The sequence below is a fragment of the Tachypleus tridentatus genome, chromosome 11 (genome assembly GCF_004210375.1).
Source record: "Tachypleus tridentatus isolate NWPU-2018 chromosome 11, ASM421037v1, whole genome shotgun sequence".
Classification (NCBI taxonomy): domain Eukaryota; kingdom Metazoa; phylum Arthropoda; class Merostomata; order Xiphosura; family Limulidae; genus Tachypleus; species Tachypleus tridentatus.
Window position 1 is genome coordinate 75,009,924 of NC_134835.1, and position 14,990 is coordinate 75,024,913.

Here is a 14,990-nt window from a genome sequence, read left to right on the forward strand (position 1 = left end):
ATTTTTGGTTTGTTTTTTCACAAAAATTAAACAATTTCAATAGCAAATAGTTTTGATTTTTTGAATAGTAACAAACACAATGTTGGATATGAATCAAAAGTTGAGATTATCATCTGTACAGATTAGGCTTTTCCTATTAATTTTGTGTGTTCAATTTGCATTTCTAGCTGGAAATTCAAATATTATTATGCGGCCATCAAATTGCAACAAGTGTGCTTAAAGGATTAGGGTTAGTAAAGTATACTTTACAACACAAACACAAAGTGCAAAGAAAAAAGTTAAAAATAATTTTAAACTATTTTTATTGGACAGTTTTTGACTCAATTTGTTTTAAAACATTTTCTGAACAACCACCATTTTTTAAATTAAGATCCCTTACTCTTTTAGTGTCTAGTTTTTCTTACATGTTTATAAAATGCTAATTTTTCATATATATTTATAATAATAAGAAAGTGTATCAATTTCTTTTTTCAATTATAAAATTTCATTACTTAAATGTGGTTTCACAAACAAGTTTCTTAGTTTAACAAGTCCACAATTATGCTACTAAATATTTTGCAAGGCAATCTTCTAATGTTAAGAAGAGTGCAAATATTTTTTTCAGATAATTCAAAACACTGTTAAGTCACAACCATTTTTTTTTTTACAGATTATTTCAAGATTAATAATATAAATTTAAGAGAAAATGTTTAACTTTTTCAACTGTGTAATAACTTAGTTTGTTCATACTCAATTATCAATATGACCACAAATTAATTTCCAACTAACCTGTCTTGTCTTCCCATTTCCGGAGAACTCTTCAGTTCCTTACCAAGTTTTGTGCCATACGTATTCATTGAGTATTTTTCTAGGAGACTGAAGTCATCTTCACTGAATTTCTCTTCTTCATCAAAAGGACCATAAACCTGTGATACAAGTTTTTAACTGTTGAAAGAATGGGTAAAATAATACATATCATAATAACTACCTGACTTGTGAAATTATGAAAGTATTAATCATAAGTTGTAAAAATTCTGTTAAATGACTCTCTTCAATTTTTCTCATTATCAGACACTGATATATCAATTTATTACTTAAATACTTTTCTTTTTTTAATTAGATGTTAAGAGGTTTATCCATATAAAATCAACCTCATTTTTATATATATAAAGATTACATGTGTGTGTGTATCACAGCAGACACCCATCTTTGACTTTTTTTATGCTTATAAATTTTCATGATAAAAAGGGTAATGATACTTATACAACATTGTTTATTATAACAGAAGGGGACACAGTAAAAATATTTTGCTCTATACCTAGAAATTTAAATCAATAGCTCCTTTATAAATCTTCATTTTACTTTCACTCACTCTGCCATTAGCAACAACTGCACGTCTTCCAGATGATAGCCCAAGAACATTTTTACTGAAGGTAGAGTGTCGAGCAAATGTCTCTGTCACATCACTTTCTAATACTTCCAAGAATGTTTCTGTATTCATATTCTATTGGACAAAAAATGTTTTAGTGTAAATATCAAATTTTTACCATTAATTTCTACTATAAATGTTATTAGCATTTCAGAAATGATCATTATTTCAAGGAAGAATAATAGAAAATGCTTATAATAATTAGACAGCATTATGATTACTAGAATTACACAAAAATAAGCAAAAACTTGTAATATTAATTACATAAAGAATAAACATCCATTATCATACCAAATACTTTCATACAGCTCTCATTTGATATTTTAAATATAACTTTTGAATTCTAAATTCCTCTTAATATTCGAGTACATTTATAACCTTGAGTGGTTTTTCAATAAAGGTAAACTAAAATGAAAAACTGAGTTTTATATATTAAAATGAAAAAAGGAAAGATGCTGTCAGTGGCAGTAAAAGAAACTTGAAACTTAAATATGATTATTAATTCTGGACAATAAATAAACACTGTGAAGAATATTTTAAAGTTTATCAAAGTGTAGTTTAGTATTGTAATGAACAATGTTACAACTTACACTAACTGCAAAATCTAGTAACGTCTTATTTCCTGCCTCAATGGCTTTAATATTTGCTTCCTTCAATAATTTGTTGATGAAAAGCTTAGCAGTGTTCTGCTCCAGGCTGGAGAGTGCCGAATGAATGGCTTTACTTATAACACCTGGCTTTAATGGTATGGTTGGGTTAAAGATGACTCCCAAGCGAACTTCTTGAGAAGTTTTCTAAAAATTAAAAGTAGATAATACTTGTCATTTTCTTTTAATTACAGTAATTACAAAAAAAATAGATTTTTGACCAATACATTATAGGTAAGAGTGCAATTTCATAAGCTTGGTTAGTTGATTGGTTGGTTTGGTGTTTTATTGCACAGAGCAACTAGGCTATCTGCACCAAACATCCAGTAAAAAGTTAAAATAAATTTAGTAAAACTTATAAAAGGAAATTAAGGTAAAAACAAATCAAAGTTAAAGAAAAAGCATTAAAACAAATATTTACATCTAATCTACAGTGGTAAGAGAAAACCTATAGTAATACAAGTTGTAAAGGACTTTCTGTAGCATAATTGTAATTATCATAACTCGCCAGGAAAACTAACAGGTAAGTTCAAAAACTACCACCAGTCACCTGAAGTTGGTCTTTCCAGTCCTGGTTTTGAGTTATTTGACCTTACAGCCATCTTCTAATTTCAAATCGAACTGGATGGACTTTTGATTCTTAAAAGGAAATCACATTAAGAAAGGTCTAGTGTACAAATTAAAAAATCTTAAATAGCATTAAAAAGATGAATGCCTTGAAAAAAACTAAAAACATTTCCAAGGTGGACAGTACCACCATCACCAATAACACTGTCTAATGTTATGAATAAGCCTTGGAACATATGTTTAAAATGGTGCCGTTGTTGAGAGTCATAACAATAGCAAGACAGTATAATGTGGCTTATTGTGACCTAAGTGTTACACAGACAACACACTGGTGCATCAGTCCCAGATAAAAGAAAACAATGAGTTAAAAAACTGTAACCAATGTGTAGTCTAGTTAGAACAACTTACTCTTTCTGATCCTTACGAAAGCAAGATGGCCAAAGTCCAATATAGGATTTTATTAAGAAAAGCTTGTTTTCAAATTGCTCACTCCAAGTCAGCTGCCAACTGGCACAGAGACAAGCCTTGAATACAGGACCATAGTTCATGTATGGAACAGGCACAGTGGTGATAGTGCCAGAGCAGATAGATTTATCTGCAGTATCAATGAGCTCATTCCCACAAATACCAACGAGGCCTGATATCCAGAAAAACTGGATAGAAGTAGATGTTAAAGAGAAGTGGGCCAGTTGGTTTTGAATATTGGCAAGAACAAGGTGTGAACTAACATGAAGCAATTCCAGGGCCAGTAGAGAACTAAGCGAGTCAGTATAAATAGTGCAGTTTGAGTAATGCTTAGCTTCTATGTGATCTAGAGTAAAATAAATGGTGTACAGTTCAGCAGTGAACACAGAAGCTGTAGAGGGGATTCTGCAAGGCACCACCAAAACCAAAACAAACCATGGCAGACCTCACACAGTCACCTGATTTCAAACCATTTGTATAAATAAGAATGGAAGGATAGTTTGAAAGATGTTCAGCAAATAACACAGTATTTCCAATTGGGAATGTCTACTTTTCTCAGATGACTTAAAGATAGGTCACATTTGGGGACTGGAAGAAGCCATGATGGGATGGATTGACCAGTGGATACAGCAATATTATCAAAGGACAGATCCAATTCATCCAACTACACCTGAATACAAAGGCCAAAAGGAGCAATGGCAGATCGTCTGTTCTGAAAAACTATGACTCACCAAGAAAGGAAAACACAACCCCAGGTGGGATGTTTTGGAGAGGAACAAAGTTTCAAAGCATACAGAAAGACAGTTGCAAACAACAGAGATGCAAAGAAAGTTCATGAAACTCCATGTATAAGTTCTGAACTGGGGAAGTGCGGAAAGCCTCAGTGCAGAGCCGAAGTCCTTGATAATGAATAGGATCCAGCACCTTTAAGGCCAAGGTCCTAGCAGAGCCATAGACCAGTGATCCATACTCTAGTTTTGATCAAGTAAGAGCACAATATATCTTTAGCAATAAACATTGATCTACTCCCCAACTGGTGGAAGAGAGGACACGGAAGATTTTCAGTGCTCTTGTAAATTGTAAATTTGAACCATAGCTGCTTGATGTGTGGTATAAAAGTCACCTTATGGTCAAAGATAAGCCCCAAGAACTTTGTCTCAGGGACAACAGGCAGCAAAACTTCACCAATCAGGGCAAATACCCTATTGGCAGCAAAAGTGCATGCAAATGGTTTTATAGAGAAAGAAGTTAAAGCCGTTTGCTGTGGTCCACTTCAGTAAATGATTGATTTAGTGTTTTATGGCACAAAGCAGCGAGGCTATCTGCGCCAGACATTCGGTAAAAATGTAAAAATAAAAATAAATAAATAAATGTAGTAATAGACATAAATGGAAATGAAGGTAAAACAAAAAAGTATAAAACCAATGTTGACACCTAGTCTACAATGTTAAGATAGAAGGCAGAGTATAAGAAGTTGTAAGGTATTTACTCTAGCAGAAAGGTAATGATCATAACCCGCCAGGAAGATTAACAGGTAAGTTCAAGAACAACCGTCAATCACCTGAAGTTGGCCTTTCCAGTCCTGGTTCCAGGTTATGTGTCATAGCAGCTATTATCAAAATGTAAAAGAATAAACGTTTTAAAAGACACTCCGCAAAATCGTAATAATGAGTAGCCAAATGTCCAGTAAAAAGATAAAAGTCAAGTAAATGGAGTAAAATTTGCAAAAGTAATTGAAGATAAAAGCAAAACAGCAATTAAAACAGAAAATGGCGTAAAAACCAATGCTGACATCCAGTCAACAAAGTTGTAAAGAACTACCTGTAGCAGAATGGTAATGATCGTAACCCGCCAGGAAGACTAACAGGTAAGTATAAAAACCACCGTCAGTCACCTGAAGTTGGTCTTTCCAGTCCTGGTTCCGGGTTATGAGTCAATATGGCCAGTACTAAAAAGTTAAGTAGTAAAAGTGTGAAATAACATGCAGCAAAAGTATAATAACAACTCGCCAGGATGACTTATGAGTTGTTCAAACGGATAGTTCAAACAGGAGCGTTAGTCACCTGAAGTTGGCCTTTCCAGTCCTGGTGTCGAGTTATTTAATGTTCTGGCCATTGTCCAATGTCAAATTGAAGGAGAGAGATTAAAACTGTAAAAAAGGAACCACAATTAAAAGGTGTAATGAATAAATATGCAACACTTAAATGAGATTAAAAGGTTAATGGCCATTAAAAATTAAAAACATTATCAAGGTGGACAGAGTCACCATCACCAATAACTCTGTCCAATGTTACAGATTGACCCTGGGAAAAATATGTTTAAAATATTGCCGTCGTTGAGAATTGTAACGAAGGCAAGAAAGTAAAACGGGCTGATAGTGATTTGAGTGTTACACAAACTACACATTGGTGCATCAGTTCCAGATAAAAGAAAATGATGAGTTAAAAACTGTGACCAATGCGTAGCCTAGTGAGAACAACTTCCTCCTTCCGAACTTTACGGAAGCTAGATGGCCAAAGTCCAATTTTGGGTTTGATTTGAAAAAGTTTGTTGTCACGTTGCTCATTCCAAGTGGACTGCCAGCTGGCACGGAGTCGAGCCTTGAAGACAACACCATAGTCCATGTACGGAATAGGCATAGGAGTGATGGTGCTGAAGCAGACATATTTAGCTGCCATGTCTGCAAGCTCGTTCCCCGCCAATACCAACATGGCCTGGTATCCAGAAAAACTGGATTGAAGTAGCTGCTAATGAGAAATGGGCCAGTTGGTTTCGAATATCAGCGAGAATAGGATGTGAGCTAACGTGTAGCGATTCCAAGGCAAGTATAGAACTAAGCAAATCAGTATAAATAGTGCAGTTGGAGTACTGCTCGGCTGCAATATGATCCAGGGCAAGAGATATGGCATACAGTTCAGCAGTGAACACAGAAGCTGTAGAAGGGATTCTGCACGCAACTACTGACCCATAGCAAACCATAGCAGAGCCCACTGAATTACCCGATTTGGAACCATCTGTATAAATGGGAACTGAATGACAGTTTGAAAGATATTCATTGAATAAAAGACGGTACTTCCAATCTGGAGTATCTGCCTTTTTTAGGTGACTGAAAGAAAGGTCACATTTGGGGGCTGTAATAAGCCATGGTGGGATGGGCCGACCTGTGGAATCTGCAATGTTATCCAAGGACAGACCCAATTCATCCAATTGCTGCTGGATACGAAGGCCAAACGGAGCAATGACAGATCGTCCGTTCTGAAAAAGTACTGCCCACCGAGGAAGGAAAACACATTTCCAGGTGGGATGCTTTGGTAAGGAATGAAGTTTCGAAGTATATTGTAAAGATAGTTGCAAACGGCTAAGGTGTAGAGAAGGTTCATGAGATTCAACGTATAAGCTTTGAACTGGAGAGGTGCGGAAAGCCCCAGTGCAGAGTCGAAGTCCTTGGTGATGAACGGGGTCCAGCATCTTAAGGTCGAGGAATGGCAGAGCCAAAGACCAATGATCCATAATCGAAGTTTCGATCTAATAAGAGCACGATATACCTTTAACATTGAACAGCGATCTGCCCCCAACTGGTAGAAGAGAGAACACGGAGGACGTTCAGTGCTCTTGTGCATTTGACCCGAAACTGCTTTAAGTGTGGTATAAAGGTCAGTTTACGATCAAAGATAAGCCCCAAGAACTTGGTCTCCGGGACCACTGGCAGCAAAACTTCACCGATATGAAGTTCAGGATCAGGGTGAATACCCCGTCGACGGCAAAAGTGCAGGCATACAGTTTTGGAGAGAGAGAAATTAAAGCCGTTCGCCAGAGTTCACTTCCGTACACAATTGAGGGCGGTTTGTAGTTGCCGCTCAATATATCTCATGTTTGACGACTGACATGAGATGTGAAAGTCGTCGACATACAGCCCATTCGCAACAGTGAGAGGGAGTTGTTCAGTGATGGCATTTATCTTTATATTGAAGAGTGTAACACTCAATACACAGCCTTGAGGGTCTCCAAGTTCCTGTACAAAAGAACGGGAAAGTGTCGAACCCACATGAACTTGGAATCTCCTGTCCATTAAAAAATTTTTAATAAACAAGGGTAGATGGCCACGTAACCCATATGTATGGAGGTCTCAAAAAACGCCATACCTCCATGTTGTGTCGTAAGCCTTCTCTATGTCAAAGAATATTGATACAAGATGTTGCCGGTTGAGAAAGGCTTCTCTGATAGATGTTTCAAGACGAATTAGGTGGTCTGTGGTGGAGTGCTGTCGACGGAACCACACTGGGTGGGCGAGAGGAAGTTGTTTGATTCAAGGAACCAAACAAGACGAGCATTAACCATCCTTTCTAATGTCTTACAGAGACAGCTCGTCAAAGCAATTGGACGGTAGTTTGAAGGAATCTTGGGATCTTTCCCTGGCTTAGAGAAAGGTAAAATAATAGCCTGGCACCAGGCATCAGGAAAAACATTCTCCTGCCAGATCCGGTTGAAAACAATCAGAAGGACATCAAGAGAAGCAGGAGATAGATGGTGCAGCATGTCATAATGAATATCATCAGGTCCAACAGACATACTGGCAGACCGATGAAGGGCCATTTTTAGTTCCACCAGGGTAAAGGGACAATTATAGTCAAAGAAACAGTCAGTTCGAAAGGAAAGAGGTGATCGCTCTGCCCGAGTCTTGATGGCCAGGAAGGTGGAGGAACAAGCAGAAGTGCTAGATACCCGGCAAAAGCTTTCACCTAGAGTGTTAGCGATGTTCCGAACATCAGTCACCTCCTGACCATCACAGAGTAAGATCGAGAGGGGGATAGAATTGTAGTGTCCATTAACCTTTCGAATCCTGTCCCACATGATCTTGGAACTGGTGGTAGAAGATATACTGGTTGTGAACTTAATCCATGATATCTTCTGGCTTTGATGTCTCACCCACCTAGCATGTGCACGGGCCCGTTGGAAAGCAACCCGGTTTGAAAGTGTGGGATATCTACGAAAAGTATCCCAGGCCCGCTTTTGAGCCTTCCGTGCTAAGTGGCAAGCAGGATTCCACCACGGACGAGGATATCATGGAAAACGTGTCGAAGTTTTAGGAATACACTGAGCAGCTGCATGTGTAATACAGTCAGTTACCGCTGCTACACAGTCGTCTATTGATGGCTGATTTACGATGGCAGGATCAAGTTCTGCGAGAGCAGTGAAAGTGGACCAGTCTGCCTGATCCAGCTTCCACCGGGGGCACGCAGGTAGGGTGGCATCGACCACGGCCAGTCTCTCTCAAAAGGATCGGAAAATGATCACTGCCTAGTGGATTACTGTCAACCCTCCATGAAAAATGGGAGAATAATGAAGGGGAGCAAACTGAGAGATCAATAGCGGTAAAGGACTGACTAGGTGCATGAAAGTAAGTGGAAGAACCAGTATTGAAAAGAGAAAGATTGTGATCAGAGAGCATCCGCTCTACAGATCGGCCCCTCCCATCAATAATAGCACTTCCCCAGAGGGGATGATGTCCATTAAAATCCCCTAGGATTAGAAATGGAGATGGCAATTGTTCAACGAGAGCATCAAGATCTGATTGATCATATGTCTTTCCAGGGGACAGGTACAGAGAACAAACAGTAATGGTATGACCCAAGGAAACACGAATGGCTACAGCCTCCAAGGGTGTGTTGAGTGACAAAGACAGGGTGGGTATGTGTTGATCAACCAACAGTGCCACCCCTCCATGTACTCGACCATCACACAACCTGTTATTTCTGTACAGAGAAAACTGCCGAATGGAGAGAGTATCAGCAGTTTTGAGAAATGTTTCTTGTAAAGAAAGACAAACAGGATGGTAGGAAGCAATCAGCATTTTGATATCATCCAGATTAGAACGTAAACCTCGACAGTTCCATTGTATCAAGGTGGCCATTTTTTAAGAACGGGTAGGTGAAGTGGCTGGAGAACCCTTCGGTTTACGACCACATCTTTTTTCTTTACTGTCTTTAGTCGGAGGAGGTCTATCAACCTCCATGGATCCTGCTCTGTGTCGGGTGGGCAGGTTTTTGTTATTGGAAGGGGAATCCAGTGACTGAGGACGCAAACGAATAATTGTTTTGTCTCTTGTGGTGGGAGAAAAAGATGTATCAGAAGAAATGCCTGTATTTGAAACTGAAGGACGTGGATCTTGAGGTTTGTTGGAAGGTATGGGAGGAACAGAGATAGGTGTGGAAGTCGATTCATCAACCTTTTTAACCACGGAGGTCAAAAGGCTTTTCATTTGTTTTGAAAACGATTCTCTTGGAGGCACAGAGAGATCTGTCTGCACTCCCACTGTAGTTGTGGAATGAAGTGCAGCAGCATATGTCCGAGATGGAGTTGTGGACAGCAATTTCCGAGCCTCAGGATAACTAATGTTATGTGTTGTTTTCAAACGCTGCACCTCTTTTTCCTCCAACCATTTTGGGCAAGAATGAAAGTAAGAGGGGTGAGAACCATTGCAGTTTACGCAATGTGGGTTCATGTCACAGTCATAGGCATCGTGGTCCTTGCCTCCACAATGAGCACATGTCAGGGAACCACGACAGGATGTCTTTGAGTGGCGAATCTCTGACATTGGAAACATCAAGAGGGTTTGGTATGTATGGCGAACCCTGCAAATGAGATAACCTGCCTTGATGGTGGCAGGTGCACGTGGTGAAGTAAATGTTAAAACGAGGGTATTTGTTGGCAGTGTAATTCCATCTTTGCAGTGGAGATGCCTCACCCAGAAACTCCTTGAGTGGAGAGACCAGCGAGAATCTCTGACTGGAACGTTCTTCAAATCCCTTTCAACAATAACTCCTCGTGAAGAATTCAAGGTAGCATGGGTGTAACCTCAATAGGTATATCCCCAATTGCCTTTGAATTCAAGAGGAGTTCACTGTGTTGGGATGTGGATGTTTCAACCAATATGTCACCAGATCAAGTTTCTTTACTGATTTTGGAGAGCCAGCAAGTCCCTCTAGTCCCTTTTAAATAAAAAAAGGGGACATTTGCCCTAAAGGTTTTTCGAAAGAGAATGTAATATAAGAAAATGAGGTACATGTGTTACTGATGTTGAAGATTGCTGTTCTGAGTATTCAAGACGTGGTCGCTACCCATTGACTGTTTTTTACAATTTTATTTAAATTTTTAGAGGATCCATAGGAAAAGAAAAATTTCGGTACCCACTGACTCCACCCACCATAGAGCCCTACAAGGGGATGCACTACAAAGTCACGCAAGGACAATGCAGCAACGCCAGGGTTTCGTGAGCACTATACCCAAACACCAGCATCAGGCACAATGTCCACAACACCCGTTGAGAACTTCCAACACTGGTACTTGGTTGACTCTAGCCCAAGTGGACCAGCCGATTGACCCAAGGGGGGCCACCCAAAGGCCTCCCGTCTGCAGGAATTCGAGGCCAAAGTGGTGTGTTAGGGTTGGACCCCTCAACCACCAGGATCCTCTCCTCCCCTTCACGGGTTGCCACGCACGGCAAACACGTGGGTGGATGTTTAGATCCCAGAGAAGGTAACCTGATAGAACAGAACCTTCCTGGGAGATCCCCTCACCAGGTACAGGAATCCACACTGAGGGGCATTTTGTTTGAGAACAATTGTTTTGAGGCACAGAGAGATCCATCTGCACCAACACTGTAGTAGTGGAACAAAGTGCAGCAGCGTATGTCCAAGAAGAAGTGGTGGACAGCAACTTCTGAGCCTTAGGGTAAGTAATGTTATGAATCGTTTTCAAATGCTTCACCTATTTTTCTGCCAACCATTTAGGGCAAAAACGAAAGTAGGATGGGTGAGAGCCATTGCAATTGATGCAATGAAGGTCTGTTTCACACTTATAGTAATTGTGGTCCTTGACACTACAACGAGCACACGTCAAGGAACCACAACATGACGTCTTCGAGTGACCAAACCATTGACACTAGAAAAATGTGAGAATGTATGGCTATACCCTGCAATTAAGATAACCTGTCATGATGGTGGCAGGTTGATGTGGTGATGTAAGTGTCAGAATGAGGAAATTGGTCAGCATCATAATTCCATCTTTGCGAGTGGAGATAAGCCTCAATGCAGAAACTCCTTGGGTGGAGAAATCAGTGAGAATCTCCAACTCAGGGATGTTCTTCAAAGCCCTCTCAACAATAACTCCTCATGATGAATTCAAAGTAGCATGAGGTGTAACCTCAATAGGTACAACCCCAATTGCCTTTGAATGCAAGAGGTGTTTACTGTGTTGAGATGTGGATATTTCTGCCAATATGTTACCAGATTGAAGCTTCTTTACTGACTTTGGAGAGTCAGCAAGTCCCTCCAGTCCCTTCTGAATGAAAAAGGGAGACATTTGCTCTAAAGGTTTGTGTGAAAGAGAATGTAGGATAAGAAAATGAGGTACAACAGGTTGAAGATTGCTGCTCAGAATCTTCAAGATGTGGTCATTTATCTATGGACTGTTTTTCACTATTTAAGTTTTTATTTGGAGGATCCATAATAAAAAAGGGACATTTCAGTGCCCACTGACCCCACCCACCATGAAGCCCTATGAGGGGATGCACTACAGTGTCAAAAAAGGATACTGCAGCAATGCCAGGGTTTCATGAGCACTATACCCAACCACCAGCATCAGATACAATGTCCACAACACCTGTTGAGAATAACCAACACTGTACGTGTGTTTGGTTGACTCTAACTCAAGTGGACCAGTCAATCCACCCAAGTGGGGCCACCAGTCTACAGGAATTCAAGGCTAAATTGTTGTGTTAGGGTTAGACCCCTCAACCACCAGGATCCTCTCTTCCCCTTCATGGATCACCACACATGGTAAACACATGGGTGAATGTTTAGATCCCAGAGGAATTTCATAAGAATAGTACTCAAAAGTTTTATCAGTCATTAAATAGTTTAAAAGTAGTTAGTTTTTCATCCAAGTATTGTAATTACATTTAAACACTTCTAACACCAGTATGCTATCTTCACTTCTAAAACTGTATGTATCACAGTTTATATTTATTTTACTTACTTTGTTGTTTGTTCATAATCTCATAAAAACTCTCACCCACACTGAATAGACACTAGAGTTCAAATCCGTATATCAAAGCCTTCTTTAAACTTAATCTAAAAGCAAAGTTTTTTACCAAGTGAGCTAGTGCAGAAGCAAACAGAGCTCGACCTTCTGGCAGGTCATAATCAGCAGCTATCCAAACAGTTAATGGATGAAAATAAACTCCCTCCACTATAAAAATGAAAGAAAATATTTTCAGTATTCTTCAAACAAATTAGTAATAAGAAAAACTCATTAGTAGACTAAAAATTTGTTTTCACTGATGCTAATAATGGCAATAAGACATCTTATGTAAGACATGCATCCAGTACAGGTCACTGATTAAAATATTTTTTCTGCAAGAAACCACAAAGAGTCAATCTCAATCTCATATTAAGGATGACAAAAAACAGTACAATATTATTTTAAAACAAAAACACTATACTACAGGAAACAGAGAAAACACTAATTATATGTAAAATAACAGCTTTAGGCATACAGCTGAAACATTAATTTTTGCTACTGATCAAAATAAATACCTCTACTGATTAACCCACACAGTCAACAACAATCAGTGAGGTAAAAGCCAGCATTTAAGTACATTTTCCTATCTTACCTCGTTTTGTAATATACTTCAGCTGTGCAGAAAATGTTGTGGCCATGTCTGCTACATTTAGGGAACTAAAATCCTCTACTGTAAGATCTTCAACTGAAAAAATAATTCATCATCTACTTGCCTTATATAGCAATATTTTTATATATAAAAAAATAAATCATAACCTCACTTTCTTAAGATTAAAGTTCTGGTTAAAATATTATCTGAAAATTAATGAATTTAATATAAAGAGCTCCATAGATGATATAAGTAAAACAGTTAATTTAAAGGATATTAAATTGTCAAATATGAAAGTTTTCATGCAATCCAGTTGTATACAATAAATACACATGCAATAATTAACATAATTATTTTATGATGTGGAAAGAACAGAACTTTAAGGTCATAATTTGCCACTTAGAGAGACTATTGCCAGATAAAAAATAAATTTTAATCCTATTTAAATAGAAATTACAAAAAAACCAACTGAAGTAGTGATATTACCTGTTGCTTTAAGTACTATATAATAAAACTTTGTTTTAAACCCACCTCTTAATATTTTCATAATTTTAACATATTTTCGTTTTGTTTTTTTATAACTTACCAACTCTCCCAGTTAAATCAAGGTAAGTACCATCTGATGAAAGGATTTTCTGATTAAGTCGAGGCATAACATTTTTCTGGGCCATTAAAAAGTCTATGACCTGTTCATGGTCTGATAAATCTCCCTATAAATATACAAAACATAATACAATAATTATTATAATATTCTGATTGTTTCATACACCATATCACTTTCAAATTTCTTTGTTCTGAAAATCTCTTTAAAAGTGATGTGCATTTTAAATTTAATGATAATTAGAAAGGAGTGAATATGTTTTAAAAGAGTTTATTAAAAAATCAAACATGTTAGTGTATGTAAAATGAACTATAATAAAAATGTATAAAATATACAGAAAATTTAAAATTTTCATCTCAATAATGTTTCTTCCTGCTTTCTTTTCTTAATCAGAAAGCTACTCCAAAGTTTCTTCTGACTCACTATTACATTCTGAAGTTGAAGCATTGTCATCACTTGATTCACTTTGTCCCAAAGAATATCATTTTGCATTCCATATTCCACATTGAATAAACAACATTTTAAAAACGATTTTCTAATAATATTGTCTGGCACTTCTTTCCAAGATTTTGAAATCCACTCAACTTCTGTTGATGATGATGCCTTTTTAATTTTTCCACTTGATGTCACAGAAAGATTGTCTTTTTCAGCCAAGCTCCATAATGCTTACGGATACAATTTTCAAAGACTTTTTAATGTACACATCAAGAGGTTGTAAATGACCTGTCAGGTATTATCACTAGATCACCGGTTTTGTTCCTTAACCTACTCTTGATTTTATCAGAAAATGGCCATGAAAAGCATCCATTACAAGCATGATCCACTGCTTTAATAATGCACCATGCCAATGTTCCTATACACATCTCAATCTCTCTTCATTTAACTTTAATATGATCCATGAATTTTATTACACCTTTGCAAAAATTTTCTTTTGGCAATGTTTTTATGGTGGTAATTTATTTCCATCTGCAGTTACACATGGAATGACACTATCTCTTAACTTTCATAACCAGTGGATTTGACTGTCACCTGTTTTTCTCCTTTGCCATTTACAGTGTAGTTGCATGGCATGTCCAAAAAACTGCCATTTCATCTGCATTACCAGTTTGGTTTAAGGAATATTGATTCCTTTAGCACAGACCAATAATGTAACATTGATATTCATTAAGTTTTGTTTCAAAATCTGATGGTATTTTGTGACTAACTGTTGTCCTTCACTGTAACGATAAACCTTCTCTTTTCACAAATTTCTTACACCAGCCATGACTAGCCTTGAAAGAAATACCGTTATTTCCTGCACCTTCTTTTGCTTTTAATATTAAGACTTTTCTTGTTACAGACAGTCCTTTATTTCATAACTCTCTGAAATACTTTAAAACAGCAGCATCAGTTTCAGAATGTCTTCCATTTCTTGGGTCAGAAAATGACTTTGCATTTTTCTTGCAAGAAAACAATTTAGTTTTCATACCATGCCAATGTTGTACATTTGCCTCACTCGTTGTATACTTTTTACAGGCTGCATGATTCCCAATCTATTTGATGAACAAACTAACTTTTCAATTTAGCATTGTACATAAAATGCTTTTCCATGGGACAAAAATGCAATAAAATAGCATCTAAACAACAGAAAAG

The 14,990-nt window shown here is 37.6% G+C and overlaps 1 protein-coding gene across 9 annotated transcripts in view; it reads right to left on the reverse strand.

The window, feature by feature from the left end:
• Positions 1–14,990, reverse strand: part of Uggt (UDP-glucose-glycoprotein glucosyltransferase) — a 93,601-nt gene that overhangs the window by 40,776 nt on the left and 37,835 nt on the right. For all 9 annotated transcript variants that reach the window (XM_076468025.1, XM_076468021.1, XM_076468026.1 and 6 more), the window contains exons 19-24: positions 13,344–13,467; positions 12,761–12,853; positions 12,239–12,336; positions 1,999–2,202; positions 1,352–1,483; positions 769–905 (exon numbers count right to left, since the gene is read on the reverse strand). In XM_076468025.1, coding sequence (XP_076324140.1) covers positions 769–905; positions 1,352–1,483; positions 1,999–2,202; positions 12,239–12,336; positions 12,761–12,853; positions 13,344–13,467 — 788 coding nt within the window. The remainder of the gene's footprint in view (positions 1–768; positions 906–1,351; positions 1,484–1,998; positions 2,203–12,238; positions 12,337–12,760; positions 12,854–13,343; positions 13,468–14,990) is intronic.